A 23008-nucleotide genomic window follows, 5' to 3' on the forward strand; every position below is an offset into this window, starting at 1 on the left:
TACAGCTATAAAAATAATATGGAAATAATTTTCTTTACAGTTAGAATCAAAAATAGAGGAACTTAATAAAGAAGTTAAAGCTTCCAAAGATAAACTAATAGCTCAAGATACTGCAACTAAAAATGCAGTTCAGCAGTTACACAAAGAGATGGCCCATCGGATGGAACAGGTATTTTTCAAGTCATTATTATGATTAACTTTCTGGTGATTCTCTCTTGTTTATGAAAGTAAACTAATCCTGTTAGATGATTTTGGACATCAGTGGTGTTTTAGGAATGGATAATTTTTATCCCTATAAAAATTAACTTTTTAAAAAATGCTAAAGCAATATAAAAATAATGTGCTACTTACAACAAATAATTTAATAACTTAGGAAATGTGTAGAATGAAAACGAAAATCCTTCTTCATTTGTACTTCTCCCTCCCTGCGCCAATCCCTTTATATCCCAGTCCTTGGTCCATAGCTAATAATTGATATTTTGTTATGTATCTTATTACGTATGCCTGTAGAAGTTACACATATTCATACACTTTTTTTCCTACTTGATGGAGATTTTACTGTATATCTTATTTTTTTTATAACTGTTTTCTCCCTTGTTTAATATATCTAATAATTTTAGTTGCCTATTGAATCCTATTGATTATCTTGTTTGTTCATGCTTTATCTTCATTGAAGTCAGTGATAAACATCTTAAACTGGTCAAAGCCAAAGACTTTTACTGGCTCTTCTTCCTTTATCTGTGCCTATAAATGGGCTGACATAATACTCCCAACAGCTCTGCGAAGTGGGTGCTGCCATTCTTCAGGGTGGGACCTGGAAATGTGTATGTGTAATATTTTGAATATTTATTAGATGTGATTATCTGCTGTACCAGAACTTCAGGGAACATATTTTTCAGACACTTTTCATAAGAGCATAGAAGCTTTTCCTATAATATCTTGACACTATAGCCTCATCAACTTAGTTACAGTATCAGTTGGTGCTTACCATTATCTGCCATTGAAAACCCCTAAAGCTTAAGTAAATATGTGTTTCATCGTACTTACAAACTATGAATTACTTAAGTGAAGGGCTATCTGTAGAAGTTTTTGTATAAAATTTTAGAATTTGGAGTAGAAGCTTACACTAATAAGGAATTTGAAATGAGTATATAGATGTAACAATTCAATTGGGTATTTCTTATTAAATATGAAATACTTTAGAAAGCTTTTCATATATAGGAAATCAGATGATCATTCATTAGTATATTGGTACTTTTTTTTGGTGAGGGAGCTAAGTTTATAGATTTTAGAAAATTGTTAGCCATGCAGTAAGCACCCTGGCAGAAAACAGAAACTAGTGATTTGAGGAGAATTTAGTAAAAGGACTTTTACAAAGATATGGGCAAGATTTAGGTTGCCCAATGAGGGAAAATGAAGGGTCCTGGGGCTGCTGGTGGAGCCATTATTTCTCTTTGGGCTAAAGCAGGGGTGGGCAACCTTTTTTCTGCCAAGGGCCATTTGGATATTTATGACATCATTCACAGACCATACAAAATTATCAACTGAAAAATCAGCCTGCTAAATTTGATCAAACATTTAATTAACTCACCCCTAATGCCTCGGCAGGGCCAGACCGAAGGATTTTGCAGGCCTTATATGGCTTGAGAGCCGGACAATCCCCAACCCTGGGCTAAAGGAATAGGAGAGGGCACAGGTCGTGCAACTCAGAGACAGAGGTTCTATAGAGAGAGCACCTGACCAGAGCAGTCTCCTTTCCAACCTGTGGTGACTCTGGAGGAGCCAGATCTCCCTCTCTGCCTACCCTCCTGATCTCTGTCTAGTGCAGCCGTGGGCAAACTACGGCCCGCGGGCCGGATCCGGCCCGTTTGAAATGAATAAAACTGAAAAAAAAAAAAGACCGTACCCTTTTATGTAATGATGTTTACTTTGAATTTATATTAGTTCACACAAACACTCCATCCATGCTTTTGTTCCGGCCCTCCGGTCCAGTTGAAGAACCCATTGTGGCCCTCGAGTCAAAAAGTTTGCCCACCCCTGGTAGTGACTCCTGTTGGCTGAACCAACTGGAAGTCTGAGGCAAGGAAACTTGTTGCTGTGGTGTCTGAGGTCCTCTTGCTGGAGCTCAGGGTGGATGGGAAAGAGTGGGAAAGTGGATCCAGGCAAGTAAATAGAAAATAGCAGCCATATCAGCCAAAATAAAAGGAATAGGAAAGGGTAAAATAAATATTAGTGACATTAATTTGTTTATTGTTTATCTATAATTTTGAATTTTTCCTTTCCTTTTTAAAGTTTCACAACACAGGTCCTGGGAATGTTGTTCCAAAACCAAAAAATACATTGGTAATATTATAGAAAAATAATATTTTAAAATTTAGCTTTATTTGAAAATTTAATGCTAGATACTTTTTTTCAAAGGCCAATAAGAAATGTGAAGAGGCTCGCCAGGAAAAAGAAGCAATGATAATGAAGTATGTAAGAGGTGAGAAAGAAGCTTTAGACCTCCGAAAGGAAAAAGAGATACTTGAGAGGAAACTTAGAGATGCAAATAAAGAAACTGAGAAAAACACTAACAAAATTAAGTTGCTTTCTCAAGAGAAAGGACGTTTGCACCAACTGTATGAAACAAAGGTATAACTTGCACTATTGTACCTTATTTGAAATGTATTCTGTTTGCTTTTTCTTAATCAGATAATCATAACTTACCATGGTTAAACCACTATTAAACATCAAGTTGTTTAGTTTACCTTCTAAGTATATGAATGCTTTAGTAATTCCAGTTGTAATCTGTGTGCAGAAAATGTTACTGGAAAAAGATGAGAAATTAACATATGTTGTTTATTAGATAACTTTTTCTTGGTAAATATTTTAAACAACTTTTTCATTAAATCTATATGTTGAAGAAATTAGTTTGTGCCTCAAAGGAAGATTTTGGCAAGATATATACATAGTAGTGTCAAAGTGTGAATGGTTTAATAAGTATCATTTAACCAGAATCCTAATGTAACACTCATCATAGAATAGAATTTGCATTTTTATGGGTAAAAAAAAAATGTTCTTAGCCCTAACCAATTTTTCTCAGTGGTTAGAGCATTGGCCCATGGACTGAGGGTCTCGAGTTCAATTCTAGTCGAGGGCACGTACCTCAGTTGCAGGATCCCCAGCCCCAGTTGGGGTGTGTGGGGGAGGCAACCAATCAATGTTTCTCTCTGTCTCTACCCATCCCTTCCACTCTCTCTAAAAATCAATGGAAAAAATGTCCTTGGGTGAGGATTAACAAAACAAACAAACATTGTTCTTAGATGCTATCCGAAGAGATTTAATTACTGAGCTATTCAGAGTCCTTGCGTTAACTAGCAGCCTGATTGCATGGTCTCATTTCCAGTGGATTATCACTTCTTGATGATGAATGTTATTATTTTTTTAAATATATTTTTATTGATCTAAGAGAAGAAGGGAGAGGGAGAGAGAGAGAAAAACATCAGTGATGAGAGAGATTCATTGATCGCTGCTTTCTGCATGCCCACACTGGGGTTGATCCCGCAACCCAGGCATGTGCCCTGACCGGAATCGAACCGTGACCTCCTGGTTCATAGGTTGATGCTCAACCACTGAGCCATGCTGGCCAGGCTAATGTTATTTTTTATTAATTAACTTTTAGTTCAGGAAAGTTGTCATTGTCTCAGAAATTCTGACAAAACCAATTTAATTCTTATTTTACCTTAAAGCCAGGTGGTTGAGAAGAATAAAGGTATGCTTGTACTTGCAACATATTTAGTTGTTTAAGTTATATGTTAATTATGTCTGTAAACAGGATTTAGGATTTTACTGCTCTCTTATGATTTGCACTTTAAATCAGTTTTATGGCTTATAGGCCATAATAATGTGCTATCTTCTGAATTATTGTGTTGTTGTATTGATTATTTTGAGGTGGTATAAACATACACAAATAATTGGTTGATTGTAAAATGAAAAATATGACCTAGTGGTATTATTTTAGGAAGGTGAAACTACTAGACTCATCAGAGAAATAGACAAACTAAAGGAAGAGATCAACTCTCACATCATTAAAGTAAAATGGGCACAAAACAAATTAAAAGTGGAAATGGATTCGCACAAGGTGAGTACTGTGATGCAATGGAAAAATCATTAGAATCAGTTTTAAAAGCAAATGCAGTAATAGTTAATGAGGCATAAAGTTTAATTTAGTGACTCTTGTAGGATAGCCTGGGCCTGCATATTTGGTGATTGCGAACCTTAGATTTAGCCTTGAGTTCTCAGTCCCCATATCTAGTCCCTTAGCAAATCTTGCTGACTGCTCTCAAGTCTTGACCCATCGTTCCCAATGGAAGTTTCCCTGGCTACCCTCTCTAAATTTTCAACACCTGCCCCCAGACTTTCTCATGTCTTTATTTTTACTCCTTAGCACTTGTCACTATCTAATACAACATTTTCACTTATGTATTTTATTTATTATATACCTCCATCTAGAATATCAGCTTGTGAGAGTAGAGATTTTGTCTGGTTTTTTTAAGCACCACTGTTTCCCCAGAGCATAGTACAGTGCCTAGTACATGGTAGGTGCTCAATGAATACTGAATGAATGAATCAGCGAATGAAACGTAGTTAATACCTTAACAAACATACATTTAATGTGATTCTCACTTTTCTCTTATTCAGTTATTTATTTAATAAGTATTTATTTGGCATATAGAAATCTCTCAATTGCTATTTTTTGAGTGAATGAAGTGAGTACCTCCTGTGTGTCAGACTCTGTTTTAGTTACTGATCATAGAGAAAGAAGTTGGGGGAGGGGACACCAGATAAAGTTTCTCTCTCAGTGTCCTCTTGTTGGAATAATATTCTAACATTTAAAAAGTATATATATTAGAAAAAGTCTCCAAATATTTATATTTTAAAAGTGACACTGAATTTTAATACAAGTCAAATTATTATAAACAGCAACTAAAAGTATATAAGTAAATACAAAAACAAATGACATATAAGAAGCAGTATGTGAAGGATAGATGAAGTATAGGTGGTTCAAGAGATGAAAGGAAAGGTATTACAAGTGGAGGAACAATAAGAAAAAAAGGAAAAAACTATTGGTATTTGGGAAGACCACCCTAACTAGAACAGAAGGTTTATATATTATGTTTCCTTTATTAATTCAACAAACGTTACTTGCACCATTATTAAGGGGCAAGTTCTGAGCTAGGTGCTGCTTCCCAAAGGGGAAAACACATAAGCTGTGGTCCACTGTACCAGTTGTTACAATCCAGGGATGCCCTGGATTCTATCGATGGAAAGCACAATAGCAGCATTTGCCCCTTTCTGAAGGGAAGCTATGAGGAAGAGATGTTTTCATTTGAAATCAGCATGATAACCGAACCCCTGGGACTGGATGTGTACTCTGCAGAAGTATGGAGAAAGAGCTGAGGGCAGGGATAGATCTTGGGAAATTGCCACAGGAAACAGAAAGGCAGTTGAGGAGCTAGAGAAGGCAACAATGAAGGGGGACAAAACAGCATACTGTCTTGTAATGGAAACAGGAAGGATGTTCAACGAGTAGGGAGTGGTCAGAACTGGAGCAAAGTCAAGAAGAAAAAGAAACGAGAAAAAGGAAGTAATTGAATTTGACGAGAGGGTAGTCCCTACAAACCTTCAGAATTGTTGTTTCAGGAGAGTGGTTAGGAATAGAAACCAAACTGCAGCATGAATCTATAAGAAAGCAGTTTTTAATAGATACCACGGCCATAACCAAAGAATTGTCTTCTCTGTGTGCTCTTGTTGTCTTACCAGGTTAGTTAGTAAGTTCTAGTGATTTGCTGAGAACCTTATAAAATTTAACTTTATTTAATGACTTTAATTATTCGGCCCCTCAGTGGCAGTGCTGAGACAAAAACTTTCTCTGCCCTGGTCATTGTTCCTACCATTCATCACATCATTGTGCCCACATTTGTCACTGTCCTTTTATCAATGCAGGAAACCAAAGATAAACTCAAAGAGACAACAACAAAGTTGACCCAAGCAAAGGAAGAAGCAGATCAGATACGAAAAAATTGTCAGGATATGATAAAAACATACCAGGTATGCTTAACTTTTCAAATAGATTAGTAACATATTATGCCAATATTAATATTGTTTCATTAAAGGGTTTATCTGTAATATTTGAAGTGTGGGATATATTTGATAGGTCAATTAAATAAAGTACAGGTTTATTTCTGATGTCAAAGTACTTGTAGCTTATATAGAGATCTCATTAACTAAATAAAAACACTAGAAAACGTCAGAAGAATAAAGAGTACATGTTTGTAGATGTGTAAGTTCAAAAAAACCACTGTGTATTATGTTACATATCTTAGGTATGCAATTCTTGTTCTTGCAAAATTAACATATTTAAAGTCTTTCAGTGAAGTAATCATTTGTAGATATATATATACTATGTATTTCTTAATTAACACACTTAATTGCAAAAGCCTTCTTCACTTTTCAAAGTATCAAACTTTAAAAATTAAGTCATTCCTTTAAAATTTATTTCCCATTAGGAGTCAGAAGAAATTAAATCAAATGAGCTTGATGCCAAGCTCAGAGTCACAAAAGGAGAGCTTGAAAAACAAATGCAGGAAAAATCTGACCAGCTAGAGGTGAGTAGTTCTTTGTATACCCTAGATCCGTGGTCGGCAAACTGTGGCTTGTGAGCCACATGCGGCTCTTTGGCCCCTTGAGTGTGGCTCTTCCTAAGCCGTAAGAGTACCCTAATTAAGTTCATAACAATGTACCTACCTATATAGTTTAAGTTTAAAAAATTAGGCTCTCAAAAGAAATTTCAATCGTTGTACTGTTGATATTTGGCTCTGTTGACTAATGAGTTTGCCGACCACTGCCCTAGATTGTGTAATAAATTCAGGAGAGAAATAATGAGTACTCATTGTCATCTACTTTTAAAACCTTTGGGAGGAGCAAGATCTAGTTTAGTCCATAATGATCTGTGGTTTCTTTTAAACTTTCTAAAAGATGCATCATGCCAAAATCAAGGAACTGGAGGATCTGAAGAGGACATTTAAGGAGGGCATGGATGAGCTACGGACACTGAGAACAAAGGTAATTAGATCTTTGGTCGTGACTCGAGACGAAGGGTAAACATTTTTAATTTTGGACTCATTCTGATTTTTAAACTGTTGGGGAAAGGGTATTTAATTAGAAGTTTTCCAAATGAAAGAACTCATAGGAGTAGAATATCAATTCCCTAGCAATAAAATGGACTCTCTTACTGAACTGAAAATGTCTTCTACTTCAACCCCTTCCAAGTGTTCCCAACATTCCTGTTTTTTAACACATTTGCTGGATCTGTAACTTATCCTTGGGCCTCTGATCCAAAGGCAGTCTTATCAGCAAATTAATTGGAAAGATAATTGGATTTTAGAACCATGACTCTGAGAAAATAATAGAGTTTCTTTTTACTTCTCCTGGGTATATTTAATAGTCTTGTATACAGTTTTAATTTCTAACAATCTGTTAAGTTCTTTTCAGTGTTTATTGTCTTTATTGTAAGACTAATATCTCTTTTAATGTAATTGTGAAACAGTGCCATTGTATATCATTCATTTGTTTAGAAATAGGCTTTTAAGTAACCACTTTGAGTTTGCAAGCACAGTAATTTTCAAAGTGTTTTCCCTGTACACTTCTTTGTTCTCCACGCCAGTTCCTTGAGGTAGGTAGAAGAGGTATGTCCTCTTTTCAGGTGAAGAAATGGAGATTCAGCAAAAATAAAGTGATATACTGAAATTCCCATGGCTAAATCAGAGGAAGTCTGAGATGAAACCCAGGACTTTAACTTCCCATTATGTTTTCTTAACATTAACTAACACTGCTTCAGAATTCATATAGGTTGTTCATATATAACCACTACCTGAAATAGCTAATAAGGAACAAGAAAATATTGTTTGTAGTTAAACTTGATTATGATTTTGATAGGTGAAATGTCTAGAAGATGAACGATTAAGAACAGAAGATGAATTATCAAAATATAAGGAAATTATTAATCGCCAAAAAGCTGAAATTCAGAACTTCTTGGACAAAATGAAAATTGCAGATCAGATACAGGAGCAATATCAAAGGTATAAAATGAACAATTTCTGTTTGTGCTAATCAACAGGCTTTTTAATTCTACCCCAAGTTTCTATTTTTAAATGCAATTATTGCATCAAACAAGAATAATTTAAAAATTTTACTGGCTAAAAAATTTTAAGTTTTGGTCTTTCTTGAAATTTTTTGGATTATCTTTGAAGTTCCCATCATGGCTTCTAAAAAAATCAAAGTTTATATTTCCTGAACATTGTCAGTAGCACTTTATAAGACAGAATGTACTTTGGTTTCTTTATTCATTACTTAGCTTTCAAATTCTGTTACTTACACACAATAGTTACTTTTTCTCCTACAAGTTAGATATACATCTATATCTTTATCTTTGTATGCATGGAGCTTGAGGTCAGGATCTGAACTTATTCCTTGGCTTCTTATAAAACCCTTTAGCTAAACTACTCATGACATTACCTGGCAGAGCATGGATTCAGGTTGAATCCAAATACTTCTCATACCCAGGCTGCTGAGTGTTGCTAAAGAAATCTTCACCATCCTCCAGAGTGATACTGCTATAAACCCGTGGTTAGCAACCTCACCTGGGAATATTGATGCACCTCACATCCTATCCTGTGTCCTTAGAGCCTTCTCCCCCATCTTAGCATCTCTTCTAAACCTACGGCTTTCTTCATACTGCTCATCTTCCTTCTCGCTTTACTGTTTACTCTGACTGCACAGAAGAAATGGGAGCTATCAGTTGACAAGTTCAAAACCTCTTGCTATTCATCCCCTGAACTTGCCTGCATCTACAACCATTCTTCCTTCATTTCCTTCTGTTATGGAAGAAATGTTCCTGTTCCTCTCTGAATGGAATTGTTCTCTACTTCATCTGTGGGTCCCTGCGCTCCTGCCTTCTCAGGGTCTTCGTTGATTATTCTTTCTTTATCCTTTTCTCTTACCGCTCTCTTCTACTGACTTTGTTTTCTTTCTACATGTAAATATTATTATACCTTACAAACATCAAGCTCCAGTGACCTTTGCCTACCTTTCTCCTTTCCTTCACAGCCACACATCTTTATAGGGTCATCTCTACCTGTCCTTCATTTACTAGTACTTCTTTCTTCTTCTAACCTTCTCCACTCATCCAAACTTTTATCCCAACATTCCATTAAAAACTACTATGCCTCCTTAAATCTAGTAGACACTTCCTCAGACTAAACCTGACTTGAGTTTTCAGTATTAATACCACTAAACTCCTTCCTTCCTTCCTTCCTTCCTTCCTTCCTTCCTTCCTTCCTTCCTTCCTTCTCCCCTCCTTTTCTTTCTTTCTTTCTTTCTTTCTTTCTTTCTTTCTTTCATTCATTCATTCATTCATTCATTAGCAGTTCATTGATTTTTAGAGAGAGAGGAAGGGAGAAGAGAGAAACATTGAGGTGGGAGCGTAACATTGATCAATTGCCTCCTGCATGCCTCCTACTGGGGATCGAGCCCACAACCCAGGCATGTGCCCTGACCAGGAATCGAACCAGCAGCCTCTCAGTGCATGGGACAATGCCCAGCCAACCGAGCCACACCAGCCATGGCCCTTACCTTTCTTGTCATGCCTCTGTCTTCATTTTGTTGTATGTTCTAGTAATCCTCCCCACTTGTTGGCCACTCTTTTTCTCAGACTCCTCGTCAGCCTTCTCATTCTCTCAAAAAACTCTTTTTGTCCTTATTTTATCATTACCCTAGATGATCCTAACTATTCTTAAAGTATGCTGCAGGACTGGCACGTCATGTTCAGCACTTTTTGCTGAGTTCTAAACATGAAAGTATCAAAGACACCTCAGACTTGAATATGTCCAAAGCTTCATCTTTCCCACCCCAACTATGTTTCTGTGATGTCCCTGAGATGAGTGATGAGTAGCATCCACATGGGACACCTTGGCCCTCTGTCCTTCCCCTCACATATATCACCAGACACAAAGTATTATTAGTGATGTCTCTTTAATGCCTTTCAGTCGGTTTACTTTCATATTCCTGTTGCTACTACCACTGTCCAAGGCTTTCTCAGCTCTCATCTGGAAAACTGCCACGGTTTCTAAATTTTTTTTTCTTCCCTTTTAATCCATTTCCCACACTGCAGTTAGCTTCTTTTTAAAAAGGAAAGTTTCTCAAAATATTCCAATGATTGCCTCGTGAGTTCAGATGCCTTAACATGGCTTGGTGGGTCATTAGTGACCTGTTCCTTGCTTCTCCCTCTGTGCCTTCCCCTCTTTCACTCTTTTATTCCAGCAATAGTTGGTTAACAAATGTTGATTGATTATCTTTTATGTGCTAAGCCCTGTATTAAGTGCCAGGGATATAGTGCAGTCCTTATCCTCATCAATGTTGAACATCTCTTTGTTAGGACCCACAAGAATTCATTCACTTCTTCCCTGCCCAGCTTCCCTTCCTGGAACATAGTATTTGGTTCTCACATTCATTCCTATTCTTCCTTTACGTCAGGAATTAGCAAACTATGGCTGGCAAGCCAAACCTAGCCCAGCACTGTCTTTTATATTACATTTTGGAACATAGCTGAGCTCATTCCTTTATGTATAGTCTGTGGCTGCTTTGACATGATAGTGGCGGCTTCAAACATTTGCAATAAAGGCCAAATGCCCCAGAAGCTAAATTGTGTACTGTCTGGGCCTCTTACAAGAAAAGTTTACTAACCACTACTTTAAGAATTAATTCAAGCATTACTTGCACTAGGCTGGGTGACCCACTTGGTGCTTTCATCATCAAAAATGTTTATTTCACTTAGATAACTTTCCTACCTGACAAAAAACTTTGAAAGCAGCGGCCATGTCTGTCATGCTCCCTTGTATTCCTAGCTCTTAGTTCCTAGTATGTGCTAGTCATTCACAAATAAAAGTACCTTTATAAAGCATTTCCTTCCATGAAAATTCCCAAACCATTAATTTAATGTTTTAATTTTTTTTTAAATATAAACTTTGTTTTTTAGAGGTAAACAAGAAATTGAGAATTTGAAGGAAGAAGTGGAAAGTCTTAATTCTCTGATTAATGACCTACAAAAAGACATCGAAGGCAGTAGGAAAAGAGAATCTGAGCTACTGCTGTTTACAGAAAAGCTTACTAGTAAGAACGCACAACTTCAGTCTGAATGCAATTCTTTACAGTCCCAGTGTGACAAGCTTTCCTGTAGTGAAAGTCAGTTACAAAGCCAGTGTGAGCAAATGAAACAGACAAATACCAACTTGGTAAGTATAATTGTACATTCACCACTTAAAGCAACATAGCAAGAAGCACCAATTGGATTTCCCTACTAGCATAAACCGAGTGTAGTTGATCTAAGCTCTTTTTTATTGGCACTGACTTTCTTACAAATTTTTCAAATGCTGTAAAGAATGTTGCTTTTCCTTTCAACTTAGTTAGCTTATAATAAAAGTTTCCCTAAAATGGTTATGAAGTATTTCACTTTTGAAAACAAGGAAATCAGGGTTTTTGACATTTCTAACTAGAATTACTATCTCTTTTTATTTATTTATTTTAATCCTCACCCAAGGATATCTTTCCATTGATTTTTAGAGAGAATGGAAAGGAGAGAGAGAGAGAGAAACATCGATGTGGGAGAGCTATATTGATTGGTTGCCTACTGCATGCACCCAGACCAGGGCCGGGAGCCTGCAACCAAGGTACATGCCCTTGACCAAAACCAAACCTGGATCCTTCAGTCCGCAGGCCACTCTATCCACTGAGCCAAACCGACTAGGGCTGGAATTACTATATCTTTTTTAAAAGTACTTTACATTTTTACATTTTTGTACTTTAAAAATGGTTTAATATTTCTGAGTTATGAGAGTGCCTTCAAGTTACTTATAAAAATAATTTGAGATTTTAGTTAAAAAATACAGAGACCTGTACCACATGGTGTTTTTGCATGTGTAAACTGGTAGATGTAGTAATGTACCCCCCTGGTTTGCTATGTGAAGAATTTGAGGAGCTCAGTAAACAAAACCTAGAAAGGAGTGATGATAGAAGAATCTACTATCAAAGGCTTTGTATTTTTAATGTTTTAAACTGTGAGAAATAGTGGAAACATACAAGTCACCTATTAAAATTGGTGTTTTTGTTTTATTTTAATTTAATATTTAGGAAAGTAGATTGTTGAATGAGGAAGAACTGCGAAAAGAGGAAGTCCAGGCTCTGCAAGCTGAACTCACTTGTAAACAAACAGAAGTTAAAGCACTGAGTACCCAAGTTGAAGAATTAAAAGATGATTTAGTAACTCAGCGACGTAAGCATGCCTCTAGTGTCAAGGACCTTACCAAACAACTTCAGCAAGGTAGGAATTCCTCCGCACTTAGACCCGGAAGGTGTGTTGTTTCTTACAATCTTTAGGATTTACAGACAAAAGACTTTTCACATCAGGTTCTTCCACATGGATTAGAGCCTATGTTCTTTTTAATGTACTAATGTTCATAAACCAAATTGCTAAACTTCTTGCAGTTACATGAATAGCCTGTAGCATCTTCTATGCTAAAATATATTTGTTCATGGAACTTAAGGCAGTAGTGTCGAAATGTTTTTGATCACATACTCCTAGTAAAGATTACTTCAGCACTTGTTCTCTAATTCATATATATTTATAAATTTTAAACATGTATTATTATATTTGATATATATTAGAATGTTACCAATGCATATTAGACTACAAGAGAAATATAAATTTTAAAAGGTCAGATTAAATAGAAGTATTAATAGTAGTTCTAAAATTTTTCCCCTACACTTGTGTATGAATTGTTTTGTGCAGCATCTTTTGAACTTGCACCCCATATAGTAGACCTCTAACTTAGAGATCGGTGAGACCTAACCTTTCATTGTACAGGAATTTGAAACCCAGAAAGCTTATAGCTTAACCAAACACAGTGATTGATAGCCAGAGCTGGAATCCAGATTTCTTTCATTTTAAAATTCATACAATCATTGGGCGTGTGTGTCCTGTGCTTGGGTACAAAGATGAATAAGATATGCATTCTGACTTCCTATTCTCTATTATTTTCCTCTGCTTTATTGAGTCAAAACAGGATTACACATAGTAATAAAAGAGATTTAGCATTTACTTAATATAAATTTATTCAGATATTTGCCATGAGAAGTCAGTTTGTTTTTATAGATATAATTGAAGTGAAATTTGGGGGAAATTTCTGGTATCTTTCTACATCTTTCAGGACTCCAGCAGTTACGCTCAGCGTACCGAAGTGATGCCAGCCAGTCTCGGTTGTTATTGTAATGTTTCCATATATGTTGTATTTGACCCGTACATTTCTAGATGTCATTTTGTATAAATGACACCTATAGCCCTCTTGGCCTAAGTGATTTTAGCAATAAAAATCAGAGGTAATAGGGGCAAATGGTCATGATAAGTGTCACAAGTAACCCATTTCTTTCTTCTCTAGCACGAAGAAAATTAGATCAGGTCGAGAATGGAGGCTATGATAAAGAAGTCAGCAGCATGGGAAGTCGTTCTAGTTCATCAGGTAAAAAAACTAATGGTTTTAGTTATTTTGTGATTGATTATAAAAAGAAATAGCTTATTTTGTTTTAAAAGGTATTGAAACGTTTTTCTTTCATTTTGAATTTTAAAAAGTGATAGTTGTACATATTATAAGAAATATTTCCATTATCCAGGGTTTGCCATGTGGCTCTCCCCCCACCCCACCCCCAATTCTGGAATGTAAAGCTCTTTTTAGTTAAAAGTATAGTTGACATACAATATTATATTAGTTTCAGGTATATGTCACGTGGTTCTCTATCACTTATTCCCCTACCTCCTTTTTTCTTATCTGCTTTGTCTCTATTCTGTGTAACAACTTCCTCTTCCATTCTTAAATTCAAATTGTATCCATTCCTACGGAGAGATTTGCTGTAGTGTGGTCTCTCTTTTTACTTTTACTGAGAACTACTGAAGTGACCATTGTTATATATCAGATTTTTAAGTGTATATACACACATGTATTTTTAAAATATTAGCATTTCTCATGGTTGATATGCTTATGGTACAGCAGAAATGAATAGAGTCTATGAAATTATGATTGGTAACATTGTGAAAATGGTAATTAGCAAAATATCAATTTTGGAATGCCAGGAACCAGGCTCAATGCTTTAAGTATATCATTTACTCTGGAAAAGTCATGTGAGCTGTTACAATTCCCACTTTAAAATGTGTTTCCATGACTAACCCCATATCCTCAGTGACTGAGCTCTCAGATTCTAAAGCCCTTGCGTGCCACCAGCCTGCACTGCTCCAGGAGTTGCATATTAGGGGGGGGAAATGCCATCAAGGGTTACGATAGTGGGAAACGGTGTAGCAGAAGAAACGTGGATTTGAAATTACACATAGGTATTTAGGTCCCAGCTCTGCCATTTATTAGTGTATGAGTTGAATAAGATATATTACTTGTCTAATATCTATAGAATGGGGTAAAAAGCTTAACTTTGTAGGGAAAAGGGTTAAAAATTCTTTACAACTGATATTGATAGAAATAATAGCTAGCATTCACTTAGAGCTCACTATATGCGTTGTTCCAGCTTCACGTGTAGTATCTCATTTAAATGCGGATAATAGTCCTGTGAGGTGAATAATGCTGCTGTTCTCATTTTAAGATGAAGTGACTGAGGCACAGAGAGTTTAATTAACTTGTCCGAAGTCTCACAGCTAGAAAGTGGGATTTGAACCTAGGGAGGCCTGGCTCCTGAGCTGATCTGAGCTTAGCCCACGTGGCTGTATTCTACTCTCCTGTCTGTCTCTTTTTCTTGGTTTGATTTGGTTTTACTTCAGACTTGTTATTTCTGACTTTTTCTCAAGTTCCATGTTTCTTTGTTGATATTCCTTCTCCTATTCCTGAAAGATATAGTAGGTCTTTTTGTACTTCTATCATCAGTATATTCAGAAATAAGAACTCAAACCAGGTATGACTTGTGTTGGGTCCTGTGCCCAACTCTGTCAGAGTTAATATTTGAAAGTCATACTAGAAGAAACAATATGAGATTAGAGATGACTCTATACCAGGTACAATGTCTAAACTTTTTTTCTCTTCAGGGTCCATTAATGCTCGAAGCAGTGCAGAAGATCGATCTCCAGAAAATACCGGGTCATCGGTGGCTGTGGATAACTTCCCAGAAGTAGACAAGGCCATGTTGATTGAGAGGATAGTAAGGCTGCAGAAAGCACATGCCCGAAAGCATGAAAAGATAGAATTTATGGAGGATCACATCAAACAATTGGTGGAAGAAATTAGGAAAAAAACAAAGTATGTATTATTATGGTCACATATTCTGTGTTTAAAATACCATTATTCAAGTGGTTAACTTACTGTTTTTGAATTAATCACACCAAGATCCTGTCTTTCAAAAAATAATTCTTAATTATAGTCATTCACTTCCCAATCTTTTGTTAATCACTTGTTGTGTTCTAGGTTTAGAAATACAGAGATTAAGGAAAACACAGACCTTTCCTTTAAGGGGATAATAGATTTCAGTAGACATTAATGTTTTTTAAAGTTCTTAGTGTATTAACCCTCTCATGAAAAATCTGCAGTTGCCACAAATGAAGTCACTGAAGAATCTTCACTCCTGTTCCACCTCCTCTCACTTTCTGCAGCACTAATGTTGGCCTTTGAGTCCCCGTGATGTTCTTCAGCCTGTTCTCGCGTCTTTCTGTTTCCTTGAGGTCTTCTCATACAGGCCATGACTTGAAAGTCTGTGTTTGGGTTCATTTTTCTTTGGGTAATCTAAGGAATCATAAATTATGCCAGTGCTAGTTGTCTTGGCACCACCAGAAAGGATTCTGAATCCCAACACAAAGGTGACATCTGCTGTGGTCTCACACAATAGCTAGTTATTCCCGAAGTTCTGTCTAAGGTACTGTTGCCTTCCCAGCGTGAAGGATGTCAGTGACCATTTGTTTCCACTGAAGTCTTCTGTTGGTTATCAGCTTTTTGGTCCAGATAATTACTGTGTTGTTCATGATGGTGACCAATTGACATTAATTTTTTTGAGATAATTAAAATAACTTTGGTCTTAAAGTGCTCCACTTAGGTTTTTATTTTTCTGACCGATTCTAAGAGCTTTATAGTGTTGTGGATTATCTTTCCTGCTAGGTAGAACATAGTGGGGTAATTTATTGGGCAACTACTAAGTACGAGGCACGATGCCTGTTGACTTAATAGCTCATTGATTTCTCACATCTACTCGGAGAGAATGAGTTCTCTAATTTGGCAGATAGTCGCTGGGGCTCAGGTCAGATTACTAACTGTTCCAGATTCAGCACTCACTCCGTAAGTGACGGACCAAGAGCCACATCCCGTGCTGACACTCCAGGATGGTGCTGCGCCAGACCCTTCACAAATACCATGCTCATTTAAGGGCTTTGATAGTGCAGTCTTTACCCACAATTGGCTCATGTTTATTTTGAAATAATTTTGGACTTAGAGAAAAGTTTGCCCATAACTTTTAAAAGAAAAAGAGTAAAATACAGTTCTAAGCTTAACAGGAAAATTGAAAATATGAACTGAAATAGGAACAAAAAACTACTCAAATACTTTTATTCAAGTAATAAGGAAAGACATGGAAAAGCATTGTTTACATATCTTTAGGAAAGCATCTGAATAAGGAAAATTCCTTTCTTTCCTAATACAGTTCTGTTATTAACCTTGTAGGTATTTATGCTAGTCATCTTGATGCTTATGATTAGTTGACTCTTGCAAATTCTAGCGTTTTTCATTCTGCAGGTACATAACTGATAGTGTGGTTTTATTTTGCAGAATCATTCAGAGTTACATTTTACGGGAAGAGGCAGGCACCCTTTCTTCAGAAGCATCTGATTTTAACAAAGTCCACTTAAGTAGACGGGGTGGCATCATGGCGTCTCTATACACATCCCATCCAGCTGATAGTGGACTGACATTGGAACTCTCACTGGAGATCAACCGAAAATTACAGGCTGTTTTGGAAGATACATTACTAAAAAATATTACTTTGAAGGTATTTGTACTTCTCGTTCACTTACCCACCAGTAAACATGGCAAAATGGTGCCTGTTTCATAGTTTGACACAGTACATAGTGAACTATTTCTGTAATGCAAGATAGCATTTTACCCAGAGATAAAAAGAGCATGTTGTTCTTTTTCTGAAAAGTAGAATTTTTTAACAGAGCAACGAAAGAAAGAGTAAAAAGTCATCGTTTAGCTATATTTTTATTTTTTGATTATAGTTTACATTCAGCATTATTTTGTATTAGTTTCAGTGTACAGCATAGTGGTTAGACAATTATATACTTTATAAAGTGTTCCCCCAATATTTCCAACACCCACCTGGCACCATACATAGTATTGCAATATTATTGACTATATTCCCTATGATGTACTTTACATCCCCACGACTGTTTTAAAACTACCAATTTGTACTCTTAATCCCTTTGCCTTTTTCACCTAGTCCCCCCGAACCCCCCACTTCTCTGCAACCATCAGCCAGTCTGTTCTCTGTATCTATGAGTCTGCTTCAATTTTGTTTGTTGATTTGTTTTATCCTTGAGATTTCACACATAAGTGAAATCGTATGGTATTTGTCTTTCTCTGTCTGATTTACTTCTCTTAGCATAATACCCTCTAGGTCAGTGGTCGCCAACCTTTCGGACTTCATGGACCACCAGTGGTCCACTGAACACTGGTTGGCGACCGCTGCTCTAGGTCATCCCTGCTGTTCCAAATGGTAAGATTTCATTCCTTTTTTTTGGCTGAGTAATATCCCATTGTATTTATGTACCACAGCTTTTTTTATCCACTTGACTGTTGATGAGCCCGTTTAGCTATTGGATAGTTAGTAGTGGATTTTAAAAATTATTTTTTAACTTTGGTAATAATTTTATGTAATAAAATTTGCTGTAGCTTCAGTAAAAAAAAGTAAGTATGACTTTGTAATATGTAGGACTACTTTACTGAAAATAGCTGTGTCTAGTTTATTTCATATAACATATAAGACTAATCATCACTCTTCAAAATTTAGGCAAAGGTAGTTCAAGTGAAACACTTTTTACTTATTATACTTAGTAGTTCTGTTCTTATTTTGCTCTTTTTTTCAAATGGTTAAAGGAAAATCTACAAACACTTGGAACAGAAATAGAACGTCTTATTAAACACCAGCACGAGCTAGAACAGAGGACGAAGAAAACCTAACACGAAACTGCTGCTCAGGGAAGAGAGAACCACCACACGAGGAGCAGGGTCACTGCACGTATTGTCGGAGCCTCCCCAGCTGTGTCAGCCAGTAAAGAATGATTGTTTGACCTACAGAAAAGTACCTTTACCTTAGGAATGCATTGCAGTGTGTCCTGTAAGAGTGTAGATTTGATGGAATCTGTTTTCGTATGGTGACAGCCACCATAGAACCAAAACAACATAGTTTAATTTGCTAAGAATCATTGAAATGCTCAACATTACAAGGGCTTTTGGAAAACCCTTCTCCATTTTTTCCCCTTTAAAACACATCATGTCAAAAATGATCCAGCTTTTAAAAATTATGCATGAAAGGACCAGTAATATGCTATTTTCCTAACTTAAAAGAAAACTAAAAAATAAAAAATTTTGTCTTGACATTCCAATATTTCATTTGGTTGTGTTTTAGGGAGGGTACCAGTGATCCTTAAATCTTTTAATTTTAATGGAAGCTAATAGGAAAGCTAGCTTGTGGTAATTGGCCCATGATCAGGTATGTACCTTATCTGGGCTAGGTACATTTTTTTCAGATTCAAATTGTTTGAGTTCATAGTTGAGTTTTTTAAATCTTCAGTTACATAAAATATGATTTAAAATAACGTGCTCATTTAGAAAATTCCTGTGGACTTCGTTTATATTTTAAAATGTGAAATTGACTAGTTATTAAAACAGAGATGAATAGTGAATTCTTTGAAACTGAAATACTTGCGTTTTACTAATATCAAATGCAAAGATAAATGTTTATAATTTTTATGAAGATTCTGTTCCCAAGAGAATGCACTCATTCTGTACTGTTTGAGCTCCTATTCTTCACTATTGATATACTTACTTGTTATAGTGGAGTGATCCAACAATCCCCACATATAAGGCGTTTCAGTGTATTTATTTAAAACAAAAAATAATTACTTCTCTGTAACCAAAGGAATTTTAGAGCCAAATTTATGTATCCTATTGGATTTTTACAATATTTATTTGCAATGTGGCAACTTGAATATTGCCAGTTGTGGTGTCAGTATTTCTATGTCATTGAATTTTTCTTGCTTCTTATAATTTTTCATCTGTTATAATTCCTGTGTGCGGTTTATATTTTTGTCTTGCAGAAAATCTCATTTTTGTTTTGGATTTTTACATTCTTTTTTCTCCCCTTAAGTAAGCTTTGGGATGATAGATTAAAAGCCTTTCAAGAATTGTATGGTTCTCAAAGTTGGGCTCATGGTGGCAATATCCCTTTCATGGGTTTTAACATTTTTTTTAGTCATCATTGTTTAAAAAGATAATTTACTAAGGGTTAGATGATTCATTATATTGTTTTTTCTGTATATTAAGTTATGTATTGTCATCCCAAAACAAAATCTTTTTACTTCAAAATGGAAATACAAGTTTTAAAACATTTTATTTTTTAAATAGCTGTTAAAAAGTATTAGTCTTACAATAATGTGTCTTCTTCTTTTTACCAATAGTAATTTATCAGAATAAGAGGGTAAGTGCAATCAAATCGGAATTATTTTCCCATTTGCTTCTAGACATATAGTTGATACTCCCAAAGACTACTTAGAGTAGCCAAGGCAACGAAATTTTTACGGCTTCTTATGTGATATAGATTCAAACATTACAATATTTATTTTCTTCTGAGACACAAAATGTATTAATGGAGACCAAATAGTGATCCTGTGTCTATACACTCTTAAAAACATAAAAATTAAAAATATGTATACGTTTATTACATACAAAATTGGAACATTCCAATATTGACATTTGTGCCACCGTTCATTTGGAGAAGTTTAAATTGGAAACAATAATAGAAGAAAGCTATTGTAAACCATATTTTGACGTATTATTACTTTTCCCCCTAAAATATAAGAAACTATGGAAAACTTTTGAAGACAATATTTTCCTTTTGTTCTTTAGTTTTTACTGCATCCTTTTTATAGGGGGGTCAGGACTGAGCAAAATGTACAAAAATGTGCACATGTCAGGTCTCTATCTCTATTGACTCACACGTAGCTCCTGACTTAGAGGGCTTCTTCCCTTACTGTGTTAATATATGGACAGAAGAATGGGCTACCCAGACAAGGAAAATGGTCTCCATAAACCTCAGATCTGGGGGGGAGTTTTTTTGTATGTGCATTATGAATTGTACACATCAAAGGCTGTTTTGGTTAGTGCAGTTTTGGTTTCTTTGAGCAGGAAATGATTTTGTGTGTGTGTGTGTGTGTGTGTGTGTGTATGTATACACTTCACCAGGTTTCAATTTTAAAGTGAATATTTACTGTGACTCCCTTTTTTCCCCCATACCCCTCCAAACTTCTTCAGTCTGTTAAGTTTCAAGGATTGCAAATAATGTGTTTGAGCAGAATAACGAGTTTGAACTTTGATGGTTTCTTTTTAACTTTCTTCATCACCATTTAAATAGACATCTTGAAATTAAATTTTATCAGGCTACCATGTTATTTATTCATTTAATAAACATGGTTATTGAAAATCTGTTGCCTGGCGCCATACTAGGTACCGTGATGATACTGGTGAACAGGTCAGAGAAAGCAGTTCCCCTCCTCCCAGAGCTGTGGTCCTAGAATGCACCCAGCAGGAAACGGGCAGCTCTGAGCCCCTGCCACTCCTGCCAGTCACGTGGGAAGAGGGTCAGTCCTCCTGTGCAAGTAGGTGGCCCAGAAACCTCACTCTGGCACGCATCTTTGGGAAATGAATCCTTACTGAGGTACGTGGCAGCAGATGGCTGTTCCCTTGGTAGTTACATACATTTCCATACTTTTGTCACAGTTTGATGTTTAATTATTCCGTAAGAAGGAAAAAAAATCCAAAGACCATAAAGTGGCATTTGATTTTTGCCATTTTAGTAAATTATTAATGCCTACTTGATGCTTATAAAGATTATCTAATCCTGCAGTCATGTGTGTTTCCAAACTTTGTTTTGCACTGTATTATTTTCTAAAGATTTTTACATGTAAATTTAGACTAATATTTACCAGTAGGGGAAAATTAGAAACCATTAGTATTGTGAATGTTATATATACTACCATGGTGAAAATATTTTTATCAATCATGTTGTTATTTGGTGTGGTTAATTTGCCTTATGAATGTTGACTCCAGTAGCTTATTTTCAATAACTTTTTTATTTTAAAACAAAACAATTCTTTTTTGACACTAAGATTATTAATTTTTAACACCAGTTGGTGGCACTAAAAACCTAAAAGCTTTTCAAGGCTGAAGAAGAGAAAATAATTGAAAAATGTGTCCAAACATCAAGAATTTTCAGGATAATTAATGAAAAGTATAATTGTATATTAAAGTTGTATTTTTCTTCTGGAATGGAATCCTTTTTTAAAATGCAATATGGCTGTCCATTTAGATTACGATGATGAAACTTGCTTATCTTCCAAAGTTCATATAAATGTATATAGAGATAGGTAGATATAGCTATATATATATGTGTGTATTGTACAGATAATCTCTAATTTGATTACATTGTTCATTTTGTAAATATGTCTCTGTATAAAATTAAGCTTTTCAAGAGAATTCTATGTATATATTGTACTTATTAAATAGGTAATGCCTGTTTACCCACTTGTATTGTAGTGTCATCTTTAATTATTTGTTGACACACACCACTTACTAAAAAGACTGATTCTGCAGATTGGTGGCAAGGCTGATTCAGATTGCTTGAATTTATTTTTTAAACCAGACTAAAAATGTTTGCTCCCCATGTTTGTTTTCAGTCTATCAATTATTAGAAATCAATTGATTAGATTGAATGCTCAATTATATTTTAAATTTTTGTTTAAATTACTGATGGCAAAATTTGGCCTTTTACAAGAGGGAAACTTTGACATGCTTTTTTATCCACTGGCTCTGGGGCCTCCTGGAAGGTGCGTCAAGGTCAGCCACCACTGTGCCCTGCCTGCCTGGGGCCACCCAACATGAGCTACCAAGTGATCTGCAGATGCTCCTACTTGTGCTGGGCTTGGAGGTGCCCAGGAGAGGCCAAGCTGTGAACTAAGGCTGGCTGCTGCTAATGCTGGGTTAGGGACACTTAGCAAGAGGCACGGGGCATGCTGAGGCCAGGTGCTGCTTGTTTGAGAGGTTTTAGGAGTCTGAAGCATGAGCCAAGACAGACTGTATGGGAAAGCCACTGGAAATAGCTTGGGTGAGCCTGCAAGTTGGGTGGGGCGGGGTCTCAGGGAATCACCAGGGCTGGTTAATGGAGACTAATTTATGGCACCTGCCTGCTGGCTCTGTGCGTGCGTGCGTGGGAGAGGTGTCCCAGAAAAGGAATGCTGGCCTCCGGCAGCATTTCTGGGAAAAAGCTGCCCCTCTAGCTCTCGTCCTGGTGCCAGACACTTCCTCCCCATATAACCCTGATGTCTTTCGAACTGCTGCCTCAACGCTGGAGCCTTGAGCCAGAGAGTCCGAGTAAGTCTGTGTGGGCCCTGGGACTCCAGCAGCCTCCATCTCAGCCGCAATCTCTGCTGGAGCCCTGGGTTGGGGGACCTTGCTCCTTGGGGGAACCTCTGCAACAGAGATATCCCAGTTTTTATCCACCATTCGTGGGTGTGGGAGCAGCCCATTCCATGTGTTTGTCTCTCCTACCAGTCTGGATGTGGCTTCTTTATATCCTTAGTTGTAGGACCTGGTTCAGTTAGATGTCA

At 36.4% G+C, this 23008-nt stretch overlaps 1 protein-coding gene across 1 annotated transcript in view; it reads left to right on the forward strand.

Moving 5' to 3' along the window:
* The window catches only part of CCDC186 (coiled-coil domain containing 186), a 40893-nt gene extending 18983 nt beyond the window's left edge, over positions 1–21910 (forward strand). The window contains exons 4-16 of the mRNA XM_070432221.1: positions 41–169; positions 2419–2631; positions 4001–4120; positions 5986–6090; positions 6549–6647; positions 7018–7104; positions 7978–8120; positions 11075–11330; positions 12226–12415; positions 13530–13610; positions 15173–15383; positions 16896–17115; positions 18222–21910. Of these exons, the coding sequence (XP_070288322.1) occupies positions 41–169; positions 2419–2631; positions 4001–4120; positions 5986–6090; positions 6549–6647; positions 7018–7104; positions 7978–8120; positions 11075–11330; positions 12226–12415; positions 13530–13610; positions 15173–15383; positions 16896–17115; positions 18222–18305 (1938 nt within the window). The 3' untranslated portion in view covers positions 18306–21910. The remainder of the gene's footprint in view (positions 1–40; positions 170–2418; positions 2632–4000; positions 4121–5985; positions 6091–6548; positions 6648–7017; positions 7105–7977; positions 8121–11074; positions 11331–12225; positions 12416–13529; positions 13611–15172; positions 15384–16895; positions 17116–18221) is intronic.
* Positions 21911–23008: the final 1098 nt, after the last annotated feature.

This window comes from Myotis yumanensis, unplaced genomic scaffold, assembly GCF_028538775.1.
Source record: "Myotis yumanensis isolate MYYU_CA2020_CCGP unplaced genomic scaffold, mMyoYum1.0.hap1 SCAF_13, whole genome shotgun sequence".
Taxonomy (NCBI): domain Eukaryota; kingdom Metazoa; phylum Chordata; class Mammalia; order Chiroptera; family Vespertilionidae; genus Myotis; species Myotis yumanensis.